Here is a 19,083-nt window from a genome sequence, read left to right as displayed (position 1 = left end):
TTTTTTTCTGATGTCAAGGTTGCGTTAACAAAGCGTCCAACATCTGTACTGTTCAAGAACGGGGGCTGTTTTCAATTTTGTGTTTGTATTACATGAAGTCCTGTTTTAATGTTGGCAGCGAAGGTTTCATTTTATTCATTAGTGCTTCAGCAGCCCATGTGTACTTAATATGATACATTATTAGAGTTATTATTTACACAAAAGCATGTAATCTCTTTCGAATAGACTTTCTGTTCTAGCCTTGCTGCAGCGTAAACTATACTGAACAGCCCTTGTTTAAAATAGTCTTTATTGTTCATGTAGCAGCTTCTAAGATGCTGTACAACAAAGCAACACCATTGCGCACCGCATGGTTAAGCTCCAGCGCAAGGTTAAGGTGCCTGACAACCAGCTTCTAATGCAGATGCCAATCGAGAACAGTCATTCATTATGAAGAAGATTATGGGTGCACCCTATAACAGCTATACATGCGGGAAAAGCATATAGAAAGCTGAAAAGTAACAAATTACCGCATGCTTGTTGTAGAGAGCGGCACGAAGCGCTGTGTGCAAAATAGGCGCACATACGCAAAATATACGCAAATATAGCGCAAGGGCGCGCGTATAAAATTTCAAAATTCGTGGCTTTTCCGTGAAGCGTCTGCATCATTATGGCGAATATTCATTTTACCAAATCTGTAGAAGTGTTTTTTTTCTTATGTGATATGACAAAGAGAATTTGGAAAGTAATGGTGCTGTATATTTGCTACATCTAATTTTCTTTTGAAAAAAGAATGAACAATATTCCTTTTATTCGTTGTTTTCTACGTGATGTTTTGTACTTTCTCTTAAAATTCTCAAAAAACCTGATTTACTGAAACCCCCCAACACAGGCTATATTTTCTGCAACAGGGTATATGTTACGAGCAATCCGTTTCCAAACAAAACGCTATAAAAGAAAAGGAACGAAACTATTCGCATTCCTCGGGCTAAGGAATGATTCAATTTGGCAGGTGGATTATGCCTCTGTGTGCCGAGGTACACCTGCGTCTGCTTTTGAAATTTCCACGTGGAATAATTTTACATTATTTACATTGATGTGCCGTGTCACCATATAGCAACTTCTCAGCAGACCATAGACGAGACAATAATGTAAATAAAAAAAACCACTTATATGAAATTAGTCTTCCGCATCTGTTCATACCCACCGTTAGTCATACTTGTTGATTCCGCTTTGGACACTGCTTGGGCACGAGGATCAAACAATGCCAATTTAACAATCGCCTTAAGTAGTGCATTTCTCCAACGTTTCGACCGACAACTGATGGCAAGATTCAGCGCCACGCTCCACAAGGAGCACTGGGTGGAAAAGCTACCTGTAGTACTACTGGGGCTGGGAACAACAATGAAGGATGACCTCGGAGTCAGCGCAGCCGAGAAGCTCTATGGTTTAGCGATCCGTGTTCGAGACCTGTTTTTCGGCACCTGACAAAACTCCCCCCTGATGTGACGCGGCTGTTGCGTGTGGTGTTTAGTCTGACAACAGGGCGGAGGCGTTGGCAAACATGATAACAGTCCACCTTCCCCTTTCGGCTGGCGAAATAAAAATTGGAGAACCCGGAATAGCTGTCGTAACATGGAAACGCACAGCCTGCTACCATGGCGGAAGCTGCCATGCCGAGATAATGAGGCGAGCGGAGAAGCTGACGGGCTGTGCGCATGCATAATGGTGGCTAGCCTAGTGGGCGTGGTCCTTGCCTGGGCTACGTAACTTAAGTGACAGCTGATTTTCAAGTATTGTATGTTTTACTTAAATCTAGAGCAACAACTGCACAGCACACCGCGCTGTTGTCTCTTTATTTCGCCAGCCGAGAGGGGAAGGCGGGCAGTTACCATCTTTGCCAAAGCCTCCGCCCCGTTGTAAGACTAAACGCCGCAGGCAACAGCCGCGTCACATCATGGGGGAGCTTTGCGCCCATCCTCACTGTCTTGCACGGGTAATCATGCGAACGACAATTAAAATTTGCAGTCAAACATCTCGGAGCACAAACGCGCATGAAGAATTCTACCAACTGATACTGCGTAGAAACACCACTGCCTCTAACTTTTCAATACAAAACTACCCACTTATTGCATTCAACATGAAGCAAATTATTCAATTTAATTAATTGGGTTGCTCACAGCGATAATTTTCATGTCATTTTGTGACCCCTTGGCCACATACCGTATTTGCGCAGGTGGTGTTCGCGTGCCTCCTGTAGTGTCTCATTTTAAGAAAATCATAAAGCTTTATTTAGAACACCCGGTATAGATTAAGTGACTCTCCTACTGGCTTAATGAATTAACATATTATTCAGCCGCTACCGTTACTTGAAAAACATACAGCCTGAAATTCAATTTTTTTTGCTTAAAAACAACTTTTATCTCTGCATCCATAGGCTCATGCTTAACCACTTACAGCGCGTCGAAGACGGCAGCATCAAGTTGATTGTTTAGCACTTTATAACACCCGAATTAACCACTTTCCGTTTTCTTTATTTCCGTGCACTGTTATATAAGGAATCGGAACAGCCTCCCATTATTGCAATTGGTAAGTACTGATGCCATTTAACGCATCTGTCTTGAATGTTAACGGTATTCCTATGTTGACAAACCTTGTTCATTCTTTGTTTTTTTACACGCGAATTCATTTGGCACATTCCACATCTTTCTTGATTATTTTCCGTATTCTGCAATGTTCGCTGAATTGTCAACCTACTTCTGGTACTTGTTGCCTTTTTTCAGGTGAGAATGGTTCATCTGCTCGTATGTACGAATCGCCTGTATCCTGAAGCCTCAGAGCCGTCTGATACTGTTCTAATATATGTCAAGTTTTATTACTTCAGTTTATTTTTGTTTTCTCTTATTTATTCGTGCATTACTTTTTTTCTCGTGATTGCATAAGCTGCAACGTATTTGTTTTTTTTTCATGTGTATGTCTATACATTTAAGTATTCATATGTTCTGCCCCTCCGGATTGGGCCCCCGTTTGGGTCTGCAGCCTTGTATAAATAAATAAATAAATATATAAACTAAATAGATATATTCTGCATTGTAGGAGCTATTATTATTATTATTATTATTATTATTATTATTATTATTATTATTATTATTATTATTATTATTATTATTATTATTATTATTATTATTATTATTATTATTATTATTATTATTATTATTATTGTTGTTGTTGTTGTTGTTGTTGTTTAGCAGTGGTTGTGCTTATTGTTGTTGTCGCTGCTGTTGTTTTTATTATTAGTATTGTATTGCTATGTTCTCGAAGCCCTCACTGCACCATGCGAGATTAGAAAAGAGAATGTTGCTGAGCGTGTATAGACAAGCGGAGGATCATTCATTTTCCATATTTATGATATTCTTGTCCTTTTGGACGCATCAACACCACAATATTGCGCCATTCTCCACAGTGGACTAAAGCGGTTGCATTCCGCGCTAGCTATAAAAAAATAAATTCACCGTCATCAACTATATTACTACTTGTTAGCACCAGGACGAGCTAAAGTCCATTCGCTTACCGTGAGCGCCTACTGATTTTGTGTTAGTGCCAAAAATAAGCTACACAATCTCATTGGAGTATTAATCGCAAAGAGCTGTCCGGACACGACTGGCCCCGCCAGCATGTTCCTCGCGTTACTTCTTCAAATGCTGGCTGCAGTGACATTACACTGGATGACTTGAAGCACATGGTTTGCAGTATGGCCCAGAAGGGTCCTGTGCAATGTTGTGAACAGGAACAGGCTTTTGCGAACGCTCCCGCCATTGTAGTTTCTACGCGGCGTGCGCCTGCTGCAAACTACACTGAGCCCTTTAGACCAAACGCTCCCACTCAGCACTAACATTGGTCCTAGCGTGTTGATCGACCGTCTTGCAATCACTTTTTAACCCGCGAACACGCTACACGCGTTCCCGGCATGAGAAATCAAGTTGAATGTTTCTTTTAAACTCGACAATCCTGCCCGGCTTACTTTCTTGACATAGACGCTTAGAACTAGTGCAGCAAGGCTGTGCTCCTTTTCCAAATATTGACGTCCCATATCACGGCTCCGGCTCCTTTTCGAAGACCCTTCTACCCACTCGGAAAACTAAGTTGTTATTTTTGAGGAACATGCTGCAGTAACTGGATCGAATGGAATACTTCCGCAGAGTGTATCCACAACGCTATCAATGCGCGTCGAAAGTGTGGGAATTCAAGCATGAGTTGACACACGATGACCCATTTATGTTATATGTGCTGACTTGTTTCGCCGTCTGAGAAAACTGAAGACGCCCCGACTGGACCTTCACTGCAGGCCATTAGGGCGAAGGTTATTTGAGAATTTTTTGTACCACCGCTCTCATTTTATTGCCGGTGTACATCCGCACGTGGAGTTTGAAGTATTTGCTTCATGTGCAGACGAAATCATCATTGCTTGGGACTTTGAATACCTGAACTCAGCACTTCTCATTCATACGTGTCAAAATGCCGCTCAGTATAACAAATACAAGCAACAAAGATGGCTAAAATTTGTATGTTCATATATTGCTGAGGCTTCAAGTGACGCGAGCTGTATTTGGGACGATCCCTTGCACTCTACAGAAGGTGCCATTCAAGGGCGCAACTCAACCGCAGTGACCCCAAGACGTTTTGCAAAACCTCTGGTATCCCATGTATGGCATTGAATTCATCTTCCTTCATAACCGCTACGAGGCATCTATAGTAATCTGATAATGCATTGATCAGACTAGCACAAGACGTTTTTGAAATCTAGTGGAAACTCTTGGAATGCATCTTTGATAGGTTATAAGGTCATCACCAAACGTCTTCCACACTTCATTTATTTATTTATTGACACCCTACATATAGATGGTGCGTTTAGCTATAAAGAAAAGCAACCTGTTTATATCGACTAAACGGTGAAGGTATCCCCTTCCAATTTGTGTTGACCGCAATCATCTGCCAGTCGTTTGCATTCAGAATACGAATGGAACGTAATCATGTCGCACCACCCTATCCTCTGCGGCCATACACTGCAATGATCCCACGGCAATGGATGACACCGCAACAGTTAATACATCTTTAAGTTTTGGTGCAGTGTCTTCTGCAAGAAATTCATTGTAATATATAGGGATGTATTGCAGTCTGTTCAAGTCCTGTCTCTGATTGGCCCTGCCCGATTAGGAGACAAGAAAACACAAGTACCATATACGTTATACAAATTTACAACTCGTGAAAGCGTACAAGCTTTTTGGCTTGTAAAATATTACACTGTGAACAAGTAACTTTTGGTATTCATCTGTTCAATTATCTTAAGTTTCGCCTTATCTGTCTGCTAACGGCTCATCACGTTTATCTCCCATCAAGGAATTTATTTTCGCGCATTCTTATTAGCATGCAGTTTGTATTTATTAAATATGCCACGTGCAACTGCTCATTTCAGAAAATATGTAGATAGTATGGGCTGCTAAAAGCTGTGATTTGTCAAGTAAACCGGCAGTCTTTCAAGTAAACTTGAATGTATCATACAGGTATTCGCTTGAACGATCGAAAATGTAAAGGCTCTTACCGCAGTCTCTCAAAGCAACGCAAGGGTACCAGAACCTCGGCCGATAGAATCCTTCCTTACAGATGCACATCCGCTCTGCAACATGCTTACAACGCCTCGGCTTTACCTGCGGGCACAGCCGCTCATACGGCTGGTTCTTATATTTGCAGAATAGATATTGTTCGTTTGATCGAGCGCAGACTGTAGAGAAAATAAAAACGACAAAGCGTTACATTTGATAATCTCGCATATTCTATTTCACTTGTCATTAGATGACTTTAGAGTGCACTTTCAGTCATCCAAACTGCCTGCGAAAATCATTAAATAAATTAATATGGCTCCGCATACTTCAGAAAAAGTAGTAGTTGATCTAAGAACATGCCGAATTCAAATACATGAATTTTACTGAGCTAAAACGCAGCAAGAGTTCATATCGACATTAGCCGTGACATCGCACAAGTATGAAATGAAAAATGACGTCGCAATAAATATGTCGAAATGTCTTAAACTCAAAACCACTGCAGTTTTGGTGTTCGCAAGGTGTGTTGCGAAGACATCTGCCGCCATTTGCAACGATATTTTGACTAGCTTGGCTGCGGCTGACTTGCTGCTTCACATCCTTAGGCATAGACAAAAAACATTTTAACACTTAATTCAGTGCTTCGCTTTTCCTAGTGCAAATTCCGTCAACTATAACCTCTAAATAAATATGCCACAAAAAATATGTGCTGTTGCTAGGCGACTGCTTATTGTAGCCGCAGTCAGTGTCGTCGTTTTGTCGAGTGTGAAGTGATTTTGATGGAAGATGGAAGAGATAAGTGCAGTGCCGTATTTATTTATTTATTTATTTTTTATTTGTCTCTCACAGGAGGACGCCTCAACAGCACTGCACGGGGACAGGGGTGTGGGGAGAAAAAGATGACGGAGAGAAAGACAGAAAGAAGGTGGCGAGGGAAAAAAAGAAGAAGCGAGTGCGGGGACCACAGCCTCGCTGTCAAGTGCGTCGCATTGCAGAAGTCAAGCAGTGCCGACAGAGCATGCTTTGCGATGGACAAGTGTGCTGCAGGAAGAAGCAGCGCGGTCGCCGTATCGAAAGGTAGTCTCAGTCGTCGACAGGATGTACACAAGTCCGTGCGCTCCACAGCGAAAGCAGGGCAGTGAAGTAGCAGGTGTTCAAATGCCTCCAAATCGGCGCCGTTGCTTCACGCGGGGCTGGCACTTTGCCGCAGCCCGTGTATTCTTACGTCGTTTTATCGCCGAGGAATATATTCGCCGTATACCAGCATTCATTGCAATATCAATTACATACACACGCGGATAAAGATGCGCCTTCGAGGTTGCGGCGCTAGATAAAACTTCTATCTCGCTTGCCTGAAACCACGTAGCGCCATCAAGCGCCAACACCTCTAAGTCTGCACGTGCACTTCGAAATGCATGGCGTACGAGTGCGCGCGAACGCTTACAAACGAGTGACGCTGCAGTGAGGCTCTTATCTCGGACTTTTTTCTGGGCGGGCTGCGACATGTAGCGGTGCTGTCGAGCTGTCCGTGCGGGACGTCCGACACAAGAAGTGTCGTGCGCCGGTGCCTGCGAATGCTGAGAATTGCTTCCTTGTTCACTGCACACAGAGCGGCACATACCTAATGAACCAAGCTGGTGAGAGGTTCATCGAAGAGCCGCACATTCGACGTTCACAGTGTATTCATTGTACAGCTCGTCAAAGTTTTGGCTAGAAAGACGTTATCCATTTCAGCCCTGGAATTGGTTAACGTGCAGAACTTTTCTTCGTCGTTTTGTACGGATTGATTACCGCCTAAGAAACACCAAACTATTTATTATTTTCGGAGTACCTCATCAGCATGAGATTTGGCGCCATGTCCTATATATTGGACACCATGGCTTAGTGATAGTAAAGAGCAATATGAATTATTTCGAAGTTCGATATTATTCACAGCTGTATCAAACATGTAAATGTAAAAGAAAAAAAACTTGAATGATCAAAACCTGACAGGGGTTCTTATGTGTGAAAGGCCTTTAAAACGTTCTTGGGGTTCGCCATAAACAGCTCATCATAGCACTTGAATTCATTCCATCTGCTTGATAGCCGCTTCGTCAGCTGTATTTTCATTGTAGATGCCGAATTCCTCTTATACTATGCAGCAAAGTTGATCCCCAAGTTTGCAAAAGCAAACTATATGTCCTTTTTTTCATCCTAATTGTCCTTTACCTCCAACACGCACACTTCCTTCATCATTGCACTTGAAGGTGCTCCATCTACTTGATAGATGCTTTGTCGGATGTATTTCCGTCATAGATTGCTAATTCCACGTCTACTGTGCAGAAATTACTGCTCCCCAAGCCTGCACATACAAACTCTATATCCTTATTTTCATCGTCATCGTCTTCTACTTCCAGCGCACACACTTCCTATAGTGCAGCAAACATATTTGGGTCCTTGATACACAGACTTTTCCCTATGGAAGTCGCCTTGCCACTGAGTACAGCAATTCCGGCTCACTTATCGCATCTAGAATAATAAGACAAATCAATAAAACAGAAGATGTCCCAAAGAACAGCACCCTCACTCTACATTCAACTCATGCAGGAGCCTTGACAACCATATTTCTGTGTCCCGCATTTATGACACAGAAATTATAGCGTGCTGAGGGCTACACGCAAACGAGAGGCAAAAGTTCCCTACCTAAATACACCCGGAAGCACATCAGAAACCGCACATTGAAATTTGATTGCCATCGAGACAGTACTTATTACGCAATGTATTATCAAAATACGTTGATTCCGCTGCAGTCGTCTTTCTTGCCCACCCCAGTTTTGTTTTCACAACTAGGCGATTCTGAGGAATACAAAGACGAAGATAGTGTCGCCTATGCTGGCGGAGTTGTATGAAAAATACCTTAATTTTTTTTTCCAGTTTGCTAACTGTTTGCCTAACAATAAAGAACAAAGTCTTTTTTGCCCTTTTTATTGGACACCAGGGCCGAAAGAGTTAGTAGAAAAGCAGCCCTTACCACATGTATACATGGCAGCGACTACGAAACTGTTGCGGTGCTGTCCCCGATGAAAAGCCATAGTAACGTTGGTTCGACTGCGCTCAACATCGGAGTCCTAACGCATCTTTCTTTTTTTGGTATTGTGGATGCTAAATCTCCAGTCGTATATACCTTGTTACCGAAGTTGGCTTTGAATACATTCATTGAAAAGCGGTCCGCACCTGCAGGACCTAACCAGTACCCCAAGTTGGAATCCAAGGGGTTCATTGAAGACCAACATAAACCGAGTGACACATGCCAAGTGTTCTAAGTTGGCGTGGTACTTCCTTGTCCAGCATGTACAGTGACCAATATCGGCGTGATAGAGCTTTGTTGAATGGATGAACGTATATGCAGGCTATCCCAGCTAAAATTAACTAATGGTTTAAAAACGACGGAGTACGCTTGGTGGCTAAAACCAGCTAAGTGGTGTTTAGAATCGCCCGACCAAGTCTGCTATACGTGTTTCGTTTGGAATGCCAATTATTTCGTATAAACTGACTCTTTAACTTATCTATCTTGGGTACCCAAGAAAGTACCACTTAAAAAGTCGCAGGTCACATTAAAATATGATCGACTGAAATGTTTCCACTTAAATACTCTTGATGAAGCTCTTTTTATTCCTCCTAAAAAATCCAGGGAAATACTAAAGCAAGCGCGTGATAGCGCCAGTATTTTAGCGCTCCAAGACGATCGGGCTATAGTGGCTACCATGGACTACCTAGTGATAAAGGTAAGCGTTTCCAACTTGCACTAGCGGCCACAAGTTATGGCTCTGATACCGTTGCTATGAAGAAATTAGCACAACGTACTATTACGAGATACTACAAGCCACTCAAGGCTTGTGCTTTGATTACGACCTAATGGTGGCGGCTGCTGTAACGACTAAACACCTGCACCTTATGCAACGTTGTACCGAAGACCAATAGCGGGCCGTCGAGCGCGCCAGGGCCATTGCCGAGGATCTCTCAGATTTTCCTCGGGCGATGGACCCCTGGCAGCCTAGCCCCGGGCACCAACAGCAATAACCGTTGGACAAATAAAGGTTATTCCTATCCTATCCTATCCGTCGCCTGTGAAGAACCGGATAATACCAAAACTGTAAGTCACTAGCCTAAGCATTCATTGGGTGAATGTGTGCCCAGAGGAAAACGTGACAGTCAGAGTACGACGACTGCAGTTAGCGAAGCCGTCGGTCGCCAAAGGCTGGCCTACGTGTTTTCTATACATAAATTTGTGTGTATTCCATAATCGCTGGTGCTCGCGTGAGTTTCAGCGTGTACAACTCTATTTGCTTCAGGCAGGTAATATTTTGTATATTTTTTCACTATACAATTGGCAATAAAATTGCACAATATATGGAGACATAAATGCGCGTCTTGCGGTGAATTTTTTTGTAGCAGTTGTTAATCAGTCAGAAATTATTGCCTGGAAAAAGATGAACAGTGTAGACAGGCCAGTATGTGGCGATTGTCGGGAACGTCATTCAAATTACAAGAAAATGATTGCGCTGATCTTACCTTTGCCGTTTAGTGAAGGATTACTTTAATTTAAAAGGCCTGTAGAGTGATACTGAATGTCCGCAGAAACTGGAGCGTTCTGAATAAGCGCCTTGTCATTCGTGATCAGTTGTTAGCTGTGAAGAACCAAGCCATGTCTACCGTTGTCTTGAAAGAGCGTAGTTTAGGGCGTGTGGGTATTCCATAACTGAAGTTTTTTAGCGAACGAGAAGGAACGAGAGAAAAAGGCAAGACGCGGAAACAGCGCTGTGTCCTCGTCTTGCCTCTGCCTCTCGTTCCTTTTCCTGCGCTAAGAAACCTCAGTTACCGTAGTCTGTTCGCGGTCCCATGGTCTGATGCTTACACAGACGTGACACTTGGGTTTTATCTCTAGTGCGATGTTTCAGTAGCTGTTCGTAGTCACTGCTGCGTTGGCATAACCAGCCCTTGTCTTCAACGCAATCCTTCCTTTCTCGGTCTTCAATGAAATCGTAGTGAAAACGGTAAGCCTCTAAATGCCAGCATAGAAGTATGTTACGTAAAACGATAACGTCAAGCAAATGTGTATTCCAGAATGATAGCTTTTTTATATACATTCCGTGAGGTTGTGGCCTAGCATACTATTTTATTAGACAGATGACACAATTGTATTGGAAAAACAGGGCGTGGCATACCATTAGGCTCAAGGCCCCCTGCACTAAAGCGAAGAATACTTCTTGACACCTTCCTTCAAATTTAATTAAATGCTGCTGCTAATCTTCACATCTCGGTATTCGAGCAAAATTAAGCACAATTTTAGCAAAGGTGAGATGAAGTATTGTAGTGGAGACATTCTACATAAAAAGTTAAGCCGCGCTTGTAATAACCCTTGTGTAACCCAAATAAACAGGCAACTAAATGACTTTGGTGGAAAACTTTTCTTATATCACCGTGATACGTCTCGCCTTAGTAAAGGTTCAAGCGGTGCGACGAGCTATGATGGCTTGACATTCTGGTTTCGTTTTTTGTTCTTTGTTGATACAGCAGTGTGAGCTGCAATGCCTTGATGTTTTCGTATTTTGAGCTACACACATTTTGTTCCGTTTATACCTTTTCATTTTGGGTGATGGTTAAAAGGAGTTCTCGTCTATATTAGGTTTGGTCCGAAGTAAACGCTTGTTCTGCCGTCATCTCTTCGGTATTTTTCTGCCTTGCGTGGTTGGGCCACTAAAGCAGCTTCACAATAATGCCAATGTTGCTCATTTTAAAAACAGAAACTTCTTCAAATTGTGGTAAAGAGAGCACATAATATTCCTACTCCAACCCCCTATTTCCGTGACAGAGCTCAGAAACTCACATATTGTGGTATGGCCACTTCATTCAAGAATGGAACAGTCGAATGTTCAAGGGCAACACACCTTCATTCTATTTTCGCTTGAAAAGCTTTCTGGTTGGGCTACTGCCGACGACAGCTCAGAGCGCGATATGAGCGCAATTTCCCACTCGCTTCACTGCGATGCACTGAATGCTTCGCCGCATTACACAGATGCGTGGAAGCTATCAGCAATTACCGTTTTCCTTTTATTTCAGAACGGTAGCAAGCTCAGTGTTTTAGTAGAGTTTCCCCCTTGGTCTACGCTTCATTTCAATAAGAGGCCAGACTATTACGGGTTGGCCACGCGCATTTCCTTCACACATAGCGGGTATAATAATGTCATATCCCACGAAGAATGGGGCGTCAGAGGTAAGTCGCATGCGCCACAACAGGAAAGTGCGTATGATTTGAAGTATGCTTTGAAGGCTTATGGACGCACATCTGCAAACATATGTGCGCTTCTCATTACCCGTGACATGCACTCCGTCACTGTGTGGCGTCGAATTATTTTGGACGACTGCGCGTAACGCAGTCTTACCTGATCGTACTACCGTTCTCGGAAATTTGCACTTTCAACTGCAACAACTTACCGTGTCCTTGTTATTGTGGTGGCCTCAACACATGACTCTATCACCGTGCCGCCGTCTTCTTCCTTGTCGCTGTGCCGCGTGTCTTCTTTCCGCATGAATGCTTTTTAAGCGCCGTTGAACACTGGGCGGCATTTGGCAGCGAGGCGTAGCTTTGTGAAAGGCCTAAGTCAGTAAGCGAATGCTTCCAAGTTGACAAGGCCAATATAACAACTATCGTCGCTTCATGTAACTGTCTACAAATTTACTATCGCAATCGTTGCTTCGCCTTTCGGGCGAAACCACAACTTTTGAAATTCATATTTTTATATGTGACTCTTTATGCGAGCGCACCTTTCCCCCTAAAAACTGTGGTAATATCGCTGGGTTCTTGTACAGTCCCTCGTAGTGTGTGAATGCGATGATTTCCTGAAGAATTGGGCAGGTGAATTGACCATACACGATGCTAGTTTTTGCTAGGGGATAGTACTACCGTCGCAGTATGAAATTGTAGGGAAAGGAGAAATTACTAATGTCTGCTCCTTTTCCCGACTTGCCTGCAGCCGGAACAAACATGGAAGGCCGGCCAACATCCCAATTCAGTTCGCCTCTTTTAAAGTTAGGGCCCCGAAGCACGAAAAGGCTTGTTGGCTAAGGTAGAGGCTGGCATAAATGTCAACTTCTGCAAGGTGCGACCAGTGAAGATTTAGGTTTGCAGTTACTCCTTCCAGTTGACGTCCCGCTACGCCAGCCCTCACCATAGCTCAGGTCGTCCACGCTTCAAGACGACATAAATGTAGACAGCATAGCTGAATTCGGCTTAAACATTCCGGCTCCATCTTTCCTTTACACAGATTGCCAGCGATTACTGCAGACCGGTTTCTTTCTCGCCATGACTGCCTACTGAGAGAACCATGGGCAGTGCCTTTGGCCGCTTCCTCGGCGGACTGATACATTTAACACTGACAGCCCAAAAGTTGTGAGTCTTCTCCCTACCCTGTTGCCTGCCGAAGTATTTTTTTTATTATCAGCATTCATTATTTTGATGCAAAAGCTCCAAGTAGCCCTTTGGCCGACAAAGCCGGTGAAAAAGCCGGAGCAGTGGAAGGGAACCTATATTCCCATGGCCTACGACGCCACGTCATGAGGCGCCTCAAAGGAGTTCCCATTGGCTGCGATGCCGTGACACGAGTGCCCGTCGACGCAGGAAAGCGGGCGAAAGGGACACATGTTACCGATAGCGCGCCAGCTGTTTGATTAGTAGAGAGGGCATCGCCGCGACGCCACGTCACCGTCGCTCGCGGAAGATTGTGCGTGGTGTGTATCTATTTTATAACTATCAGGCTTAGCAACGGCGCGCCCATGCTGGCCTTGGTGGCCGCTGCTGCATGTCCGGTCTCTTGTCGCGCTGGACGTCGGTGGCATGCTGTGCTAGCGCTCCATGCAGCTGCTGTTTCCTGGCTCAGGCAGCACGTACAGCTGTAGTACATTACTCGCAGCGCAAAACTCGAAGGAACACTCAGCAGAGTTCCACTGCACATTATTGTTTTTACTTTCACAACTAATAAGAAATGCTTAGGCGTCCTCGGACCTTATATTCTGCCAAAGTCATAATCGTCGTCGTAAAAATTCCTCACACACCTAACACTCCCTGAATCCTCAGCGGGTTAGTGAATCCATAATTGTCATTGTAGGAATTCCTTCAGAAGCAATGTATAATAACTGCCTTCTTTCAAATTAGGTTATACATATTGTTCGAAACACGTGGGAGGTGCGATGAACTTGCAATAGATTCCAAGAAGCGAAACAATAGATATTTTGAACTCACAGTTAAGGGCAAATGTTTCAGCATTCAAGAAAGCTATGATTATTAAAAACAACGGCCCCATTTTATATTCTTAGCAGAGTTCAGATGTAGATTACGAGGTATTAAATATCCTCAGTTATTCGTAGGAATATCTGGAATAAAATAGGAACACAATCATTATACAATACAATGTTCTGAAATAGGGATGGTTTTCATAATATTGAGTGGTTAATCTGTTATAAACAGTAGTGAACAAAAATGTAGATATATTGCAGTGTGGTCGTGTGAGGTAAATAGCTCAGAATGCTGATGATGTGCTATTGCAGGCAGCCAACCTTAGCCAATAATATTTTGAGCATGTACTGCCAGAGAATAGAACTCGCTCCAAGTAGCCCACGCACTATGTAAATAATCTGCTTATTCCATGAATATTTCATAAATTCCATAAATATCAACCAGCAGAGAAAATAGGCGCGGGCTAGTCATAGAAATCTTAACGACAGGTGGGGAGGCTGGCCGAATAAAAGGTGTGGCGCGCTACAACATGTTCACAACAACATGCTACAACAGATCAAAGGACGAGAAAACACACACACTCTAAGAAAACCACAAGCATTCACTCACACAATAACTTGGAAAAGTACAGCAAGGCGCTCGATGAAATAAACAAGGTTCAAAATGGGGCTTTATGGCACTGGTAAAAAAAAACTATTTGCTATTTATTTATGTACGTTTGTCCACAATAAATAGAAATACTACCACCCTCAGTAACGTCCGCAGCAAGTGCGGTGAATCGCTTTAATTGAGGTATAAATAAAATTTCTGCCTTAAACTCACTGAGAAGAAAAGAGGCAGTTTCGTGAAAAACGCGAAGCATGGATTGCGATAGGAAATTATCAGGACCCCCTTCCAAGTAGGGAGAACACTTTTATTAGCCCTAACAACTTCGCTTGCTAACTAAATGAACAAACAAGGTGTCGGCGCGCAAAGGGAAGCATGAACACATGTCACTAGATGTACGCGCACACTCGCGGTCAAAACACTGGATTAAGGAAGTGTGAAAGCAGTAGTTAGCGAAGTGACTCTCGTGCTTTCTATGGCTTCGGCGCAAACAGCATCGAGAAAACAAAACACGCAAAAATCTACGAGCAGTCGACGGACCTAGACTCTGCCTCCAACGCAGATCGCTCGCAAGGCACGGCCGCGCGACCACGCGTAGCCACCACATGTGCCGTTGCAGCCGGAGTACAACACCGACCCCCTCCTCCCTCCCCCCGCTGCTTTGCAATGTTGTATGGCTCGCGCGCGACGGAAGACGGCGCGCCCGCTCCCGTCTCCCATTCCTTTAGCGCGCGAGAGATGGAGCCGCGATCATCGGCTCCCCTTGGATGCTTTCACTTGCACACAAAAAGTAGGGCACGCGGCGACGGTGTTATTGAGCTTGGACTTTATACAGAATATCTCAGCGATGGCGACGCCAGTATTGTGTCTGAAGTGTCCATATAATCGCTATCGCAATAAAACGGGCACTGTACCAGGCAACCTTAACGAATAAGACCAGTCAAGTGCAGGACAAAATCTATCAAAGCCACCTGTGTCTTCGCCTTGCGATGTGAATGTCCCAATGAGAACGGTTGTTGCTAGTGTGCTTAGGTGATGTTACATGCCGCTTAGGATGCTGTAAGGCAGTAGTTTCACGTGGTCAGAAAAAATGTTATGAAACAAAATTTCCGGGTTCACAATGTGAAGGGTGCAGATACATGTACCCATGTAATAAACTGCAGAATATATGAGAGAAACAAACAGAGCACTGATATATATATATATATATATATATATATATATATATATATATATATATATATATATATATATATATATAAATATATATATATATATATATATATATATATATATATATATATATATATATGTATATATATATACTGAAATGTACTTCTTAGGAGAGAACTTTTATAGCATAGGACTTGCCTATGTGTTAGATTCTTCATAATGACATGCGTTACATTCATTAAGGAGGTTACAAACGGCCAATGAAAAAAAATCTTTTCACAGCGTAGTATTATTATTATTATTAATTGGTGTTTTATGGCGCAAGGGCTACAACGGCCAAAGAGCGCCAGCAACGATGTTTAGTAGTGCGGTAGAATGTTATAAACATGTCAGTGGGTATAATAGGTTGCAATGCCTGTGATGTACTGCGGTGGCTGTAAAGGCCTAGGAATTAAAAGCATAAGGCTTGCATTTCTTGGGGGAATTTAAGATGATTATGTCGGATTTCGGGTAGCGTAGGGAGGTTGAGTTTAAAAGCGGTAAGATATATTCTTAAAAAAATTCACATCATTAAGATAACTTAACAGCCGGTCGAGGGGGAACATCGGCTCAGCCGATAGGAAAAATGCAGGATGCATAGGTAAATTGGTGCGGTAAAGTTCACGAAAGTATTTTTTTCGCGTGGCTTCCATGCCAGGGCATTGTATAAGAACATCGATGACTGTGAGTTGATTTCCTCATCTAATGCAGATCGGTGGATCAGTACCGGTTAGCAAGTATGAGTGGGTTGCATGTGTGTGCCCTATCCTCAGTCTCGACATGATTACTTCCTGCTGTCTATGCCGGTGTACAGGTGTTTGGGTAATGTAGGGTTGGATGATGTGAAGTTTGTTATTATTTTCTGTGTCCCAGGCTTCTTGCCATGCGTGACGCAGTATTCCTCGAACTACAGGTTTCATATCTGTATATGGAACATAACTTACGTCTATTTGGGACCTGCTAAGGCCGCATTTGCGTCTGCCGCTTCATTACCAGGTATACTAGTATGGCCAGGTACCGAGCACATTATAATATGTAGCCCTCTCTTGTAGGCTAAGGTTAAGCTGCTGATGAGAGTGTTTATCACCGGATTCTTTCTTTGTTTTTCAAGGTGTATTGACCGGACCACACTTAAGGCATCTGTTTATATAATCGACTGATTGATCTGTTTTGTTGTTATTTCTTTAACTGCGAGGAGTATAGCGTGAGCTTCAGCAGTGAAGATTCTTGTGTATTTGTTTAATCTTAAATGGGCTACAAAATCTGGACCGATTGCAGCACATGATGTTGTTTCAGCAGTTTTTGAAGCATCAGTGTAAAATTCTGGACACTTGCACTTACTCTGTAGTGATAAGAAGTGTTGTTATATGGCTTCTTGGGGTGTATGCTTTTTGTTTGTTTCTGTGAACGAGAAGTCACAATGTATGGTGACTGATTCCCATGGTGCTACTAACTCGTTAGTGTTATGCAGGTGAACGTCCGACAGCAATATGTTGTTTTCTTGACATAGCGACAGTGCTTTCAATGGAAATGGCTTTGCTAATGATGACCGCTTTGCAAAGACGGTTTGCGTTTCTGTGCTCTTCAACATTTGGTAACACGGGTATTCTCGGTTGGAACTAATCGTAACTGCGTACATAAAACTGCAATACTTACGTTGTTGGTCTAGGTTCCACTGATTAGCTTCTACGTGCAAACTTGGAGCAGGGCTAGTACGGTATGCACCTAGGGCTAGTCGCATGCCAAGGTTATGTACAGGATCCAGAATTTTTAAAACAGAACCTGAAGCTGATTGGTAAACAATGTTCCCGTAATCGATACGTGTTCTAATCAAACTGTTATACAGCGAGAGCAAGCATTTCTTGTCAGTTCTCCACGACTGGTGCGAAGGAATTTTGAGGATATTCATAGTTTTTAAGCATTTCATTTTTATTTTTTTTATATGTTGCACAAACGACAGCTTCTCATCCAATACAACGCCAAGAAATTTCTGCTCCTTTTTTACACTAAGCACATACCCGTTCATCGTAATATTCGGTTCAGTATGTATGCCTCTTTTCCGAGAAAATAACACGCATGTCGTCTTTTCTTCATAAAAGCGAAAGCCATTCTTGTCAGGCCACTTTGAAAGCCTATTCACTCCCAGCTGAATCTGCCTCTCGCATATGGACAGATTGCATGATTTAAAGCTTATCTGTATATCATCTACATAGACTGAGTAGGATATAAATGATGGGACTGTTTTTTGTAGTGTGTTTATTTTAACTAAGAATAGTGTGCAGCTGAGCACTCCTCCTTGTGGTACACCGTTTTCTTGCACAAAGACTCTCGACACTGCAGTTCCCACCCTTACTTTGTACTTTCGTTCGGACAGGTAGCTTTTCATTATGTTAAACATGTTGCCTGACACGCCATACGACGCGAGGTTTTGCAATATGCCATACCTCCAGGTAGTGTCATAAGCTTTTTCGAGATCAAAAAATACTGATAGACAGTATTGCTTATGAACAAATGCGTCTCGTATATAACTCTCAAGTAGAACTAGGCTATCTGTTGTGCACCTTCCTGGTCTAAAACCGGCTTGGTGGGGATCCAGAATTCCATTGTATTCCAAAAAGTACATTAATCGGCGGTTTGTCATCTTTTCAAACACTTTACATACACAGCTTGTTCGTGCGATAGGCCTGTAGCTCTGTACACAGGAGGGGTCTTTTACATGCTTTAATATTGGTACTACTATAGCTTCCTTCCAACAGGACGGCAATCGACCACTGCAGAAAATTTTATTGAACAGGTATAAGAGGCATTCAAGTGTTTCCTCGGGTAGGTGCTTGACCATCTCATAATTAATACTGTCTAATCCTGGCGCAGAGTTTTTGCAGTTGCGCAAAGCTATTTTTAATTTTTGCATCATGAATGGGCAATTGTACCCATCGCTATGGGATTTTCGGAAGGAGAAGGGTATTGACTCAGCTAATTTTTTGTATGTTAGGAATGCTTTTTCGTAATTCGCGCAACTCGATATGTGCTCAAAGTGTTCTCCCAAAGAATCTGCTTGCCCTTCTAATGTAGTAGCACTTTCATTTACCACGGGCAAGGCTAGTGTGGTATTCCCCTTCAGCCTTCGAACCCTACTGTACACTTTGTGGCTATCTTTGTATGAGTTTATTGAGCCGATATAATTTCTCCAACTAGCTCTCTTGGCTTCCTAACGAATACGTCTTCCATTTGCTTTTGCACGTTTTAAATTTATAAGGTTTTCTTCTGTTGGATATTTGGAAAACGTACGCCATGCTTTGTTTTGTTCTTTTCGTGCTTGCTTGCACTCTTCATTCCACCAGGGCCTTGGGTTCCCTATTTTACCAGAGGTTTGTGGTATGGATTGCTTCGCGGCATGAATAATGTGTTCAGTTATAT

General features: G+C 42.9%; 1 protein-coding gene across 1 annotated transcript in view; it reads right to left on the bottom strand.

Moving 5' to 3' along the window:
* Positions 1 to 19,083, bottom strand: part of LOC142563372 (uncharacterized) — a 65,455-nt gene that overhangs the window by 23,922 nt on the left and 22,450 nt on the right. The window contains exons 2-3 of the mRNA XM_075673932.1: positions 13,855 to 13,985; positions 5,579 to 5,758 (exon numbers count right to left, since the gene is read on the bottom strand). Coding sequence (XP_075530047.1) covers positions 5,579 to 5,758; positions 13,855 to 13,915 — 241 coding nt within the window. The 5' untranslated portion in view covers positions 13,916 to 13,985. The remainder of the gene's footprint in view (positions 1 to 5,578; positions 5,759 to 13,854; positions 13,986 to 19,083) is intronic.

This window comes from Dermacentor variabilis, chromosome 11, assembly GCF_050947875.1.
Source record: "Dermacentor variabilis isolate Ectoservices chromosome 11, ASM5094787v1, whole genome shotgun sequence".
Lineage (NCBI taxonomy): Eukaryota > Metazoa > Arthropoda > Arachnida > Ixodida > Ixodidae > Dermacentor > Dermacentor variabilis.
This window is presented reverse-complemented; position numbering and strand designations above follow the sequence as displayed.